This window comes from Penicillium vulpinum, assembly GCF_028829585.1.
Source record: "Penicillium vulpinum strain IBT 29486 chromosome Unknown utg000004l_segment0_segment0, whole genome shotgun sequence".
In the NCBI taxonomy this organism is placed as follows: domain Eukaryota; kingdom Fungi; phylum Ascomycota; class Eurotiomycetes; order Eurotiales; family Aspergillaceae; genus Penicillium; species Penicillium vulpinum.
Genome location: NW_026643244.1, coordinates 2,656,215 through 2,667,752, shown reverse-complemented (window position 1 = coordinate 2,667,752; position 11,538 = coordinate 2,656,215). Strand labels below are relative to the sequence as shown.

At 47.9% G+C, this 11,538-nt stretch overlaps 4 protein-coding genes across 4 annotated transcripts; all 4 read right to left on the bottom strand.

The window, feature by feature from the left end:
* Nucleotides 1-543: 543 nt before the first annotated feature.
* Nucleotides 544-4,636, bottom strand: N7479_009511 (nucleoporin Nup120/160; the record flags this gene model as incomplete). The annotated part of the gene is made up of 3 exons (XM_057257204.1): nucleotides 544-1,736; nucleotides 1,790-3,931; nucleotides 3,997-4,636. 3 exons carry the CDS (start codon nucleotides 4,634-4,636, stop codon nucleotides 544-546), a joined length of 3,975 nt encoding a protein of 1,324 aa, XP_057104662.1.
* A 386-nt stretch (nucleotides 4,637-5,022) lies between these two features.
* Nucleotides 5,023-6,258, bottom strand: N7479_009510 (recombinase RAD51; the record flags this gene model as incomplete). Its single annotated transcript, XM_057257203.1, has 4 exons — nucleotides 5,023-5,834; nucleotides 5,906-5,973; nucleotides 6,033-6,112; nucleotides 6,184-6,258. The coding sequence occupies 4 exons, from the start codon at nucleotides 6,256-6,258 to the stop codon at nucleotides 5,023-5,025; spliced, it is 1,035 nt and encodes a 344-aa protein (XP_057104661.1).
* A 742-nt stretch (nucleotides 6,259-7,000) lies between these two features.
* On the bottom strand, nucleotides 7,001-8,122 carry N7479_009509 (uncharacterized protein; the record flags this gene model as incomplete). Its single annotated transcript, XM_057257202.1, has 4 exons — nucleotides 7,001-7,194; nucleotides 7,256-7,952; nucleotides 8,005-8,022; nucleotides 8,078-8,122. 4 exons carry the CDS (start codon nucleotides 8,120-8,122, stop codon nucleotides 7,001-7,003), a joined length of 954 nt encoding a protein of 317 aa, XP_057104660.1.
* A 940-nt stretch (nucleotides 8,123-9,062) lies between these two features.
* Nucleotides 9,063-10,247, bottom strand: N7479_009508 (uncharacterized protein; the record flags this gene model as incomplete). Its single annotated transcript, XM_057257201.1, has 2 exons — nucleotides 9,063-9,773; nucleotides 9,834-10,247. The coding sequence occupies 2 exons, from the start codon at nucleotides 10,245-10,247 to the stop codon at nucleotides 9,063-9,065; spliced, it is 1,125 nt and encodes a 374-aa protein (XP_057104659.1).
* Between the last annotated feature and the right edge of the window lie 1,291 nt (nucleotides 10,248-11,538).

The following is an 11,538-nucleotide window of genomic DNA, read 5'->3' as shown; positions in this document are numbered from 1 at the left end:
TAATCAATTCTAGATTATTCAAACTAATATAATATTACATTAGGGATAATGTTTAGAAACGGGGGCAAAACAAAGGGTAATTATAAAAAATACAAGGGGGGTTCAACTTTAGATTGCTCGGTATATTTGTATTGTTTAGGGCCCATTGGACCCCCATTAAAGCCCAGTAGGCTTTCACCCCGGGCCCAAAACCCAACCCATTTGCGGGTTGGGTTGGGTTAGGCTCTGGGCTTTATGGGCCGGTGCGGAAGGCGTAAATAACAATACTCTGATTTGAGGACACCATGCTGTCTTTAGAATGGAAAAACAAGTCAAGTCAAATAATAGTATTTCTAACCATCTTATCCACCGATACTAGAAAGGAAAAAAAAAAAAAAATCGAAAACCTATGTTGCACCCCATCCGATTATGGACTACCCTAACAAAAAGAAATGAAAACACCCATGTCAACCATACATTGGAACAAAAGATCAAATTCGACTCGGGCCGTGAGAACCCCCAGGGCTGAAATGCAAAATAATAGATAAGTCGCAGAGAGCCCAACTAAAGAACCATCGTTTCATCATTATCCACATCCTTCACTTCATCAAGACCGAATTCCCAGTCTCCACGCTCAATCCGGCTGACGCGGTCGAGCTCAGACTGGAACTCACGACGCAGGTGCTCGAGTGTCACAATGATACGACGCTTAAGCAAGTTATTGGTCGCAGGGACTTCGAAGGACACAATGCTGTTACGCCGTTCGATGGGGGAAGATTTGCTGCTTCCTCTGCGGTGTGTGGGTGCGAAAGCCACGGCATTGGATGATCGGCGCTTTCCTCCGAGTGGTGTGGGGGAGTCGGGGTCGGCGTCCTCCATGGAGACGTTTCCATCTTCGTCGGCTTGTGTGCTTGGGCGTCTTTCGTGTTGAGGAGCTGGGGCGGCGTTGATTGGAGGTCCGTTCTCGACGAGGATGTATGCTTCGCTCTTGTCGACACAGGCGAGGAGGTTGATTAAGGATAGCAACTCGTGGCGGATTTCCTTGCTTTCGGCATCGTCTTCCTCAACTGGTGACCGGGCTGCATCGTCCGCCTTGTGGATGAGAGCTGATGACGGGGCATCTCGTGCTTTGCGGAGGCGCTGGACGTTGCGGTAGGCGATTTCGGCAGCTCCACGGTAGTCACTGCGGGCAATGCGATAGGCCTGAAGAATGCGGGTGTAGTCGGGAGTGGAAGGGAAATTTTTGTTTTCTGCATCCAACCAGCTTACACTTGTCGTCTGTTTGCGGGTCAGATGAACGAGGATCTCATCAATGAAAGATGCGATATTGGGCACGAGTGAGGTGGGGAAACGGAGAATTTGCTTAAGACCAGCAGTACCGGGTCCGGAGACTGCCAGAATGGTGGAGACGAGTTCGCTAAGTTCAGTTCTTTGTAGTTTGAGATCCTGCAACCTAGCCAGAGCGGAGTATGCCTTGTCAAACTGGCAAGTCTTGAGGGCTCCAGTAAACAGACGAGACAGCAGATCGTCGCGTACGGTCGGGTATTCGGAGTCTTGCTCAGCCCAAACTTCAGAGTCAAGGGCCTGCAGCGCCAGGCTGGCAAAGTCCGCAACATGGGAGTATGAGCGCACTTTTTCAAAGATTGAAAGAATGTGCTGGTAGTATTTCGCAAGACCGTTGTGGAAGCAGTCAACATCCAGGAGGTCTAAAAGCTCAGCCGACATGTCGGAAAGGTTGCCCATTGGCTTGCCGCAAGCTGTATTTAGGTTAGCTGGGTTGTACCACGAGAAACCACTAGGAGATACGTACAGAGCAGATAAGCTGCCTTCCGGAAGTAGATTGCTGCGGTATCGAATTCCGACATAGCCACATGCAAGCGACCCTTGACATACGTTGACCAAGAAGTACTTGCCTGGAAACGAAGGAAGTCCCATGCAAGGTCAATGTTGTTCTTGGCGATCAGGTCGCACTGGATGTGAGCCACTGCGTTCTGGTAGTTCACCTCGCCTTCGCGAGTAATCCAGGCTACGACATCTCTGATGCCCAAAGTCAATGTGTAGCTTTGTGGTGAGTCGATCGCTTGCTGGGGCTTGATGTCGGTAACAAACAAATCCTCGAGAATGCTTGCAGTTCGTTGGCCGCTGGCCTTCGAGCTATCCTTCAGTGGATATCTCTGCATTGAGTCGACACGGGACTTGCTTGCGCTGCCGGGGCATTTGCGGACATTCGAGCTGAGCCAGGCCATCATTTCATATTCACGTAGGAGATCAACAAGCATTGAGAAAAGGTCGGACGCATCGAAGTTGGACTTGTTTGTTTGTTCCCATTCGCCATCCACGAATGTGACTAGGATTAGAAGGTCGAAAAAGATTTGACGAGAGATAGAAATAGTCTCCTGCGCACCGCTGACAAGAACTCGGGCGCCAAAACAGGTTGAAGCAAGTTCTGAGTCTTCTCCACAGAAGTGAAGGGAGGCGGTATGGATAATGGCAAGGAACGCGTCCATGGACAAGCAATCGGTTCTCATGTGTTCACTCAGGGCTGCGTCTAGAGTGTCAAAGGCTTTGTTGGAAATTTGATTGGCAAAGTCAGAGCGCTCTCGGAAGTTCTCCATGCGGTCCATGATGGACGAAGAAGGCTCAGAAAAGATTTCAGCCTGGAGAGCAGCTCGGCACGCCGCATCAAGCTCTGGAGAGAATCTTTTCCGGAAATCAGATGCCACTTTCAACAATCCAGAGATTGTTTCGAAATCAGGGCCCAGCTCTCTTGAAACATTGCGATGCCTCCAGCGGTCCACCATCTTCGGCACTCCATCCCTGAGTTCGGAGCTGGAATTGTGCAAGAACAATTCAGTAATGCTGCATTCCCGCACCACCGCGCAGGAGTCTGATAGCAGAAGCCACGGCATATCAGTGTATGAGTCGTAAGCGAGAGAAATTGGTTCGAACCGGCGTTTGTTAAGGTCTTCTGCCACTTGCCAGAACTGACGCCACTTTGAGTCTGTATCTGAAGTATACCGGGAGTAGTCCATCTCATCATCAGCAAATTTCCGAAGAGAGACTGCCGCTGCTATAGTAGAGCAGAGTCTTTCCGCCAAAGGCAAATTCTTTTTCAGCCCTCCGGATGAAGTCGACGAGAGCGGCTTGATGGCTTCCTGATAAACGGCCAGAGCAGTCTCAAGGACTTCCGGCAGATATCGGTTCGGCTGCAGGAGGTACTGTAGCCACTTTTCAGTAGGGTCCACCACATCACCTACGACCAGAGGTGGGGGCGGCTCTTGTCGATGGGTTTCAAATGTTGTCGAAACCCAGTTAGAGGCCCAATCCGTAACTAGAGTTTGGAGGTTGAAATGGAGGGTGTAGAGTTGGTAAAGACCGTGGTTTCTCCAGAGCACCCACAACTCCATTCCCTTGCCTTCTTCCCGGGATTTCACCTGGAAATCAGCGATGCTCCAGAACATGTTACCCGTAGCATCTGGGTCCACAGGTCGGAAGACATCATCTGCGAAAAGTTCCTCAATAATGAGTTCGGATGTCAGGCCACCCTTGACAGCCCAGAACTTGAATTTGCCGTCCTCAAAGGGCGAATATGTGACGACATAGAAGCGATGTCCACCATCCATAGCTCGTTCGGCGTTGAAGACGCGCATGAATGATGTTTCGGCAGGGTTCAGCGTGTACGGTACGAGATCCGGATCTTGAAGCGAGCGTCCCAAAAGATCCTTTGTGGCCGCTAGCTTGTTGGTTGCGAGATTCCAAATCTTAAGAGTGTGGTTCAAACAAATCGCGAAAACGTACGTCTCGTCGGAGGTTGTGGCAATAGCATTTGCGACATTCAAATCGAGGTTGCGTCCGTCGTGTTTGATCGAAGAGGGCGCGTTCCATTTGACAAGGCCTCGAATCGAAGAGCCCCATGTTCGTTCGTCGAAGGTGAGAGGAGACCAGTGGGAACCTAATTCAGAAACAATTAATAAAACGAGTGTCGCAAAGGTAGGAAGACCGAGAAAAGCTACTCACCATCGTCGCCAGCTCTCCGGGTCAGCCGCAGCAGCGCGCCACTATCGAGAGAAATAAACAACTCCAGGGGACTGCTCGCGTGTAGTCGGTGAGGGTTTGAAAAGGCCAGGGGGGCGGGGAGGCAAGTCTTGCACCAGTCCCTCACATTTTCATCGATTGAGGAGGTCCGGCGGAAGAATTCAGGGCGTAGAGACAGGGTGTGAAGGTGCTTAGACTCGGTGATCACAAAGACATTGATAATTTCGTGATCCTCGGAGTCTGACAATTCAACCCCAAAGGGTAGAATTCGCTCCTGGAAATCCAGTCGCAGGGTCACATTGTATTCGTAAACTTCCGTCCCACCCTTCGTCAGGTCCGCGCACTGGATCTCCAGCACTTTGTTGTCATTGATGACCCTCCACAAGAACGTCCTCGGGTAGACTCTGCGCTTCCGGAAATAGACTTCGCCCTGCGTCGCAAGGTGACGCCTGGCGAATTCATCTTCATCTATGGCGATTGGGAGTTCCTGGTCGGATGTGGATGAGATCGAAAAGCGTGGACGACGGACCGCGGTGTCTTGGGTCGGAATCTGGATGTTGGCGACCGTAGTCGGCGAGTAAGGCCGAAGGTCGACCCTTGAGTCTTTGTAAATTTTCGCCATGATCGATTGACGTGTGTCAACTTAATACTCCATGGCCGGGGAAGTAAAAAGGTAGGAAGATCGAAGGGCGGCGGGAAGCTGGAGCTCTCAAAAAACAGAAGTCTTGGCGCGATAAAAGGCCTGAGATTGATGGCTGCCTCGACGTTTACTCTTAGACTTACGTTTGGGCATGTTTTACTCTATTAATATCAATGTTCAACTGCTCTCTTTTCGAAACATAAGAATAAAGAGAAAATTTGCTTTCTAAATTCGCTATTGTCAAAAAAAAAGATCCTCAACGCTGAGATGCCACGGGGCGTCTAACCACATCAACAGCTTGAATGTAATGCTCATCAAGTCAATAACATCGTGTCGCAGAACAGAGCACAACCTTGAGAAAGGTCGAATCACTTATCTTCTAAATCTTTCTCACTGGGATCACCGATACCATTATCATTGATAGCGAAAAGGCAATCACTCTCCGGAAGGCAAGGGCTGTCATAAATCTTGCAAATTCGAGTCTCACCACGGCCCTTCTTCAAACTGAGTCGAGTGGTACTGGCATGAGCAATGATATTACCACCAATAGGCTTCTTGGGATCTGGGTTAAACATGGCACTGGGGCCACCATCGACTTGAGCAACAACCTGATTCGTGATCACGACTGCAATGCCAAATTCATCTGCAAGACGTTGCAAGGTACGCATGAACTTAGCCAAATGGCTCTGCCGTGAGGCAAGCTCACCACGACCGTTGAAATCTGTTCGGTACAAAGATGTCGCTGAGTCAACCACCAGGAGAGAGAACCGCGTCTCACACATCATCTGAGAGGCCTGGTTAAGCAACTGGAGCTGATGATCCGAGTTATATGCTCGTGCGTATGCCACATTATCAAGGACCTCCTCGCCAACGAGACCGTATCGCTGCGCGACCGCAAGCAGCCGCACTGGACGGAAAGTCCCCTCTGTATCGATGTACAGACACTTGCCCTCGCCGCCGCCCATATCAAAAGGTAGCTGACAGGTCACCGCAAGAGTGTGACAAATCTGACTCTTTCCTGTTCTGAACTCTCCGAAAATCTCCGTGATCGACCCCGTTTCAATACCACCTCCAAGCAATGTGTCAAGTCGCTTGGATCCCGTTGTGATTGAGATGAGCTCGCTTCTCCGGGCATGCATTTCGGTTGCCGTGGTGAATCCCATAGGCACCAGTTTTGAAGCTAATCAGCAAGTTTACATTAGCGAAACAATCTCCAATGCAGAGCTGTATCAGTCGCAGAAGAGAACTTACCTTCTACTAGGATCTTGGTGGCCTTTTGTTCCGAAATACCCTTGATCTGTTCCAACAGCCGCTTGGGCCTAAAAACAACAGTGGGGATTAGCCACATTGAGATGACGTGAAGATCATGGATACATACGTGTAGGCGATGGACTCGACAGTGTGATACCCTGCATCAACGAACAACTTGATATCCCTAGCAGTCAAGCCCGAAACACCCTATCAAACCAAATTTAGTATTCAAGTCCAACATTCTGCAGCGAAAGCGTATTGCGGTGCCATTCACTCACATCGAGCGCAGCAAGCGGGGTGGGGGCACCAGGACCCGGAAGCCCACTGTCATCGAATTGCTCTTCTCCCTCCATAATAGCAGCGATATCCCTCGTTTCTTGGCGTTATCAGGATCTTGATGCCTCTTTTGGCAGGGTGTCTCGACTCGAAAGCACGGATGATGTATCCACTCGAAAAGACGCGATCGGGGTGAGATGAGTACTCGATTTCCTCTATTTAAATGCTAAAAAAAGCCACGAATTTCAAGTAATCAGTAAACAAGCAGGCAGTCTCCGGTCATGCAAATTTTGAAAAGTCTGGATTGTCTGTTTGTGGCAAAAATCTCAGGATGACTCGGAGTCAACAAATTGGACGCGTCAAATGGATCGCGAGATCACGTGGGGCGGTGCTGTCTTGAGCCTTTCCGGTTCTGGAAGATCAAACTTGTCATATATGCATTTACTTGGTTTTTCTTATGCTATCTTATGCTTAAGTGGTCAGGAAGTATGTTCATGGAGTGGATCAGTTACTGTACACCTGGTGAATCGGATGGCAATGGTTCAATATGCAATAATAAAAGAGGTAAGAATACAAATCCTGCAATGAACTGCATGCTGAGGCCCCATCTGTCCATCCGTCCATTAAAACATATCCTCTCAAGTTTCTTTTGAGCCATGGAAAACCAAGTGCTGGAAAACTGCCCATGAGCTGCCGCAACGCCAAGTCAAAATCAGTGCTAGATGTCTGAGCAAAAGCAGGTGTTGAAGGTCCTCCGAGGTTTATTCTGATAAATTCGGTTTCCTTGCGAGACAATGACCTCTTGTGAACCGTGTCTCCCTACGATTCATTTACAGGAGAGTTAGCCCACGGACGAAAAGGACGAAGCATCGACTTCCGGAACCGTCTCTGGTACTGACGCAGAGCCGGATTGAACTCCAGTTGTTCGGCTGGCACCCCCATTTGGATATTATCGTTGAATATCTGACTCATTCTGCGTCGGAATTCTTCGGATGATCGCCGGCGAGGACGCTCTATGAATAAGTCGTATTAGTGTCTCTATTCCATCCCCAAATCATGGCAAGTTTGACTTACTCGTGGATTGTGAGGACCGCTTGGTCTCCGATGAAATACCAGAAGACGACGAGCTCATGGCCGGGACATTATCCATGTCATCATTGGTGCCATCCAATCCTACTCGGTAGTGCTTCGTGTCGAGATTAGATGTTGTGCCGAATAGTCGCGTAGGGAAGCTAGCACGCTTTTCGCTAACTGTCGTGTCCTTCATGCCGACCAGTGCCTCCTCCTGTGCAGGTGACATGCGCATGGCATTTTGGGCGATGGGCAGACTGGCTCGACTATAAAGTGCACTGGGTCTTTGTGTCTCATAGGTGAAGCCTGCGGAAGCTAGGTCGAGCTCGGAAACAACTGCCCGTCGAGCAGCCGGCGGTATGGGCTTTGGACTGATCATGGAACTCTGAGATCCCACCGAGGACCTGGGGGTATCAATAGTTTTATGCAGCGACCTTAGGGCTGGACTGACTGGTCGACTTCCGGCTGGAGTTGCAGGCTGACATGGACTTTGCATGGGTGTGTTGGGATCTGAAACCCAGATTCCTTCAACTTCTACTCCTCTTTCCAAGGCTCTGGCACCGAAAGGGATGTCATCCTTATGCAGCATCGGGTACACCTCTGCTTCATGTTCTCGTTGTTTAGCCTCTGCCGCGGCATATTTACTCATCATCCAGCGGTTCCAGCCGAGGACGCAAAAGGCATAAAGGAGCACCAGGCCCTGCGAGGCTTGTCAGTCGGTGTGTTTTTGGCGTTACCATGTAGTCACATACGATCAGCATAGCCAGTACCTGTCAATCACAACGGTTAGCAATGGTTCCCGGTGATTATAAGTTGTATACTTACCACGCTCAGCTTCTCCCATAGCTCCCAGTCCACCCAGAACGCCATAGTGGCTGGTTACTTTGAGATGTACTCAGGCTTTACCTGCGGGAGGGACATCCGAATAAGAGTCAGAGCTTATTTTTGAGCATGTAAGATAATCACGGATAAAAAAGACACTGGAATGGAAAGGGTTGGTTTCAGAGATGAGAGGAAAGTTGATCTGTCTTGGGTTTGGGGGAACTGGGAAAGAGCCCAAATTTGGCAGTGGTGGCAGGAACACCTTAAGCATGTCCGTGTATATCCAGACTCTGATCTCTACGTGATTGTTTTTATTGTCTACTTCTATTCCCCTTGCAGTTATATTGTTTTGTTTTTCGTTTGCATGGCCTCTTCTGCTATACAAGCACTCGAGTATACGATATCATCTGCCCTTCATTCTCCATATGTAAAATATAAGATGTTCGGTGATCAGAGGTATGAATTGCTATAAAAAGCAGGCATAAAGAACCATTGAAAAAAAGATGACCCCTTAATAATAATCACTATTGCCATAATAAAAAAAAGAAATCAAAAAAAAGAAATCTCTCCCTCGGGGAATCGAACCCCGGTCTCCCGCGCTTATCGGTTTTAATGACAAGCGGAAATCATCACCACTAGACCAAGGAAGAAGGTGACCAAGTTACTGCTCGGCCATTGGAATGGTTTGATGGAAGGTCATGCCAATTCGATGTTATAACCGATTTTATAACTAAATCTTTGGTCAAATTTGTTATTTTGAGGACATGAAGCCATTTTTTTCATTGTTTTAAATTTCAAGAGATTTTCAAGATTTCTATACTTCCCCTTTCCTAATTATTACAAAGGATTCTGACCTAGATGCCCAGATGATAAGAGGAAGTGAATTGACTCGGACACACTTAATTATATATATTTTCAACTCTCTAGTCCTCCAGGTAATCACGTAAACAAGAGCAAAAATAATTTTGCCAACGGGGTTCATCATTTCTTATTTCTTCCATTTCGTGGTGTACCAACACTGCATTGAACCCCAGTCTCCGAAATTAGTACTCATGTATTGCTCTTGCTGAGGAGCCAAGTTTCCAGTTTCGTCAGACTGACAGCCCTTGAAAGACCCATAGGTCTGTCCTAACCAGTCTTCATCCGCGCATTTCGTGCCCTTGAAGAAATAACACTCGCCATCTTTGAGAAACAATGACTGAGGCCTTTTGAGTTTACTGGAGGCACACGTGTCCCATTTGAGACCGCCGTCAGTCCACCATCGACATGACGTGGTTGTATCCGAGATTTTGGTCTGCGTGTTTTCCGCGAACACCATGCACATCCCCTGCTTATCTGATTCATGTCCTTGAGCACTGAAGTAATTGCCTGTGCATTTACCCTTCTCATAGATTGTAACCTGCCAAGTTTCTGTCGGATTGAGACTAGTCGTGGTTGAACTTGCGATTGAGACTGTCTTGGTCGTTGTAGTAGTTGAGGCTACCTTCTTGGTGGAGACTTTAGTAGTCGTCGCTTTCGAAGTAGTAGACTTTGAGGCAGTAGATTTTGAAGTGGTGAGATTTGAGGCAGTGGACTTTGAAACAGTCGTCTTCGAACTGGTCGCTCCCTTTTGTGTACTCTTCACTCCGCAATTGGAGATACACCCCTTGCCCGCCTCGCAAAATGACGAGGTAGTACCACATTCACCAAACTTAGAACACTATAGGCATAGTCAGCAGAGATTAACGAGATGCATAATTTGTACAAATATAACACTCACGCATTGATTCGAAGAGCACAGGTTTAGGGAGGCGAGATCAGCATAGTTGGAAGGACGTCTTGTACCGGGAACCTGAGGACCGCAGGTGGCACGTGGGAGAGCAACCGGCATGGGCAAGGAACCGGAGCTGAGACAAACAAAATCGCCTTGCTTCACTTTTCCACAACCCGCCCAGTCCCAGGCTCCAGTGTTCCAAGCCTCGATATTGCTGGTAGTGATCAGGTAGCGCTGAGCGAGTATTGCGCAGGTATCACCCCTCTGAATGGTATAGGTATAGCAGACACCATTGGCACCCGGGACAGGTGCAGCTCGCTTGTTGAGTGAATGGCCATGAGAATCACCAGAGGCATGCCCGGATTGAGCTGCCACTATGTGGGCAAACAACAGGGAGAGAACGATGTAAATGGAATTCATTGCATTGACCCTTGAGCACAAAACTCCATTGAGGCTACCAGTCTATCCCTTATAAATAGTCGGACATACAGAAAAAATAAAATTTTCGAGACTATCTAGCTTGCCCAGGACGAGCACCGTCGGAAAATGCATATGAAACACTAACTATCGAGTTCAGTTCATTGTTCAACTGCAGACCCTAGGAACCCTACAAGGTTCTATGGGCGAGCGTAAACAATTAATTTCTAACAAAGAACGATATCACACCCCACGTATCAAAACCTTCGGTTGAACCTTTGTTCTCCTACCCGACAAGAACTAGAATCAATACTGGAAACTAAGCTCGAGTTCATCAAAATCAAAATCTACCAAGGGCAAAATTAGGAGAAAATTAACGCAAGGCTTGGCTAGGGAATGTGTGGATGCAGATTTTTAAAAAAAGACGAGTGAAAACCCTACATCCTAGAGAGAGCTGAAAGAAAACCAAGAAAAAATCCAGGAGAAATTTGACAACAAAGAGAGATCGGTAATGAATAGCCTTATTGGCGCCCGCGTGTCTGGCGGCACTATTGAGACTATATCCCAAAACAGTCCCCAATAGTGCCTTTGGAGTCACATACTTTTGATCCAAACACCAGAGGCAAAAGACCTCTTTCAACAGAGTCATGCGAGAGCGCACGGAGAGACTTTCTTTGCTATATTCATCCCGGTGACACATTAACATCGGGGATACAGGTGTCCAACAACCTATAGTTACATACATAATTGATAGTAATTAGAGCAAGCCAAGATCGAGATCTACTATGGAAACCGGGGTGGCAAAAAAACAAAAGATAGCCTGCCCTAGGAATGAAATATCAAAATGAATAAGGAATGTTTAAAAATAATCAGAACGATAGAAATTAGCAAGACAGATATGGCCACCGGCATGCCCTCAAGAACAAACAGACAACTATGAAACCGCCCGAAAGCACTGAATAATGATAAGTGCTAGCAGACTGTCAAGGACATGCATAGCATGGAAATTGCTCTAAATGGCCTGGGCAATCACCTGTACACTTGTGATTCAATTGGTGAGTAGCAACAAGTGCTGTTGTTGACCAAAATTTGGCTGATATCATATGAGCTACAATACAGTGATGTTAGGACATTGTCTCTCTAAGCTCAGTGAAGGATCTATAGAAACAAGTAATTCGATTCAGCCACAAATTACGGATGTCTCTCACCCGAAATCTGCCGGGGATAGAAGAGCAAGATAAATTGTTGCATGATCTCACTTGCTACCTCCTATCCGGGATACCAAGCTTGCCCG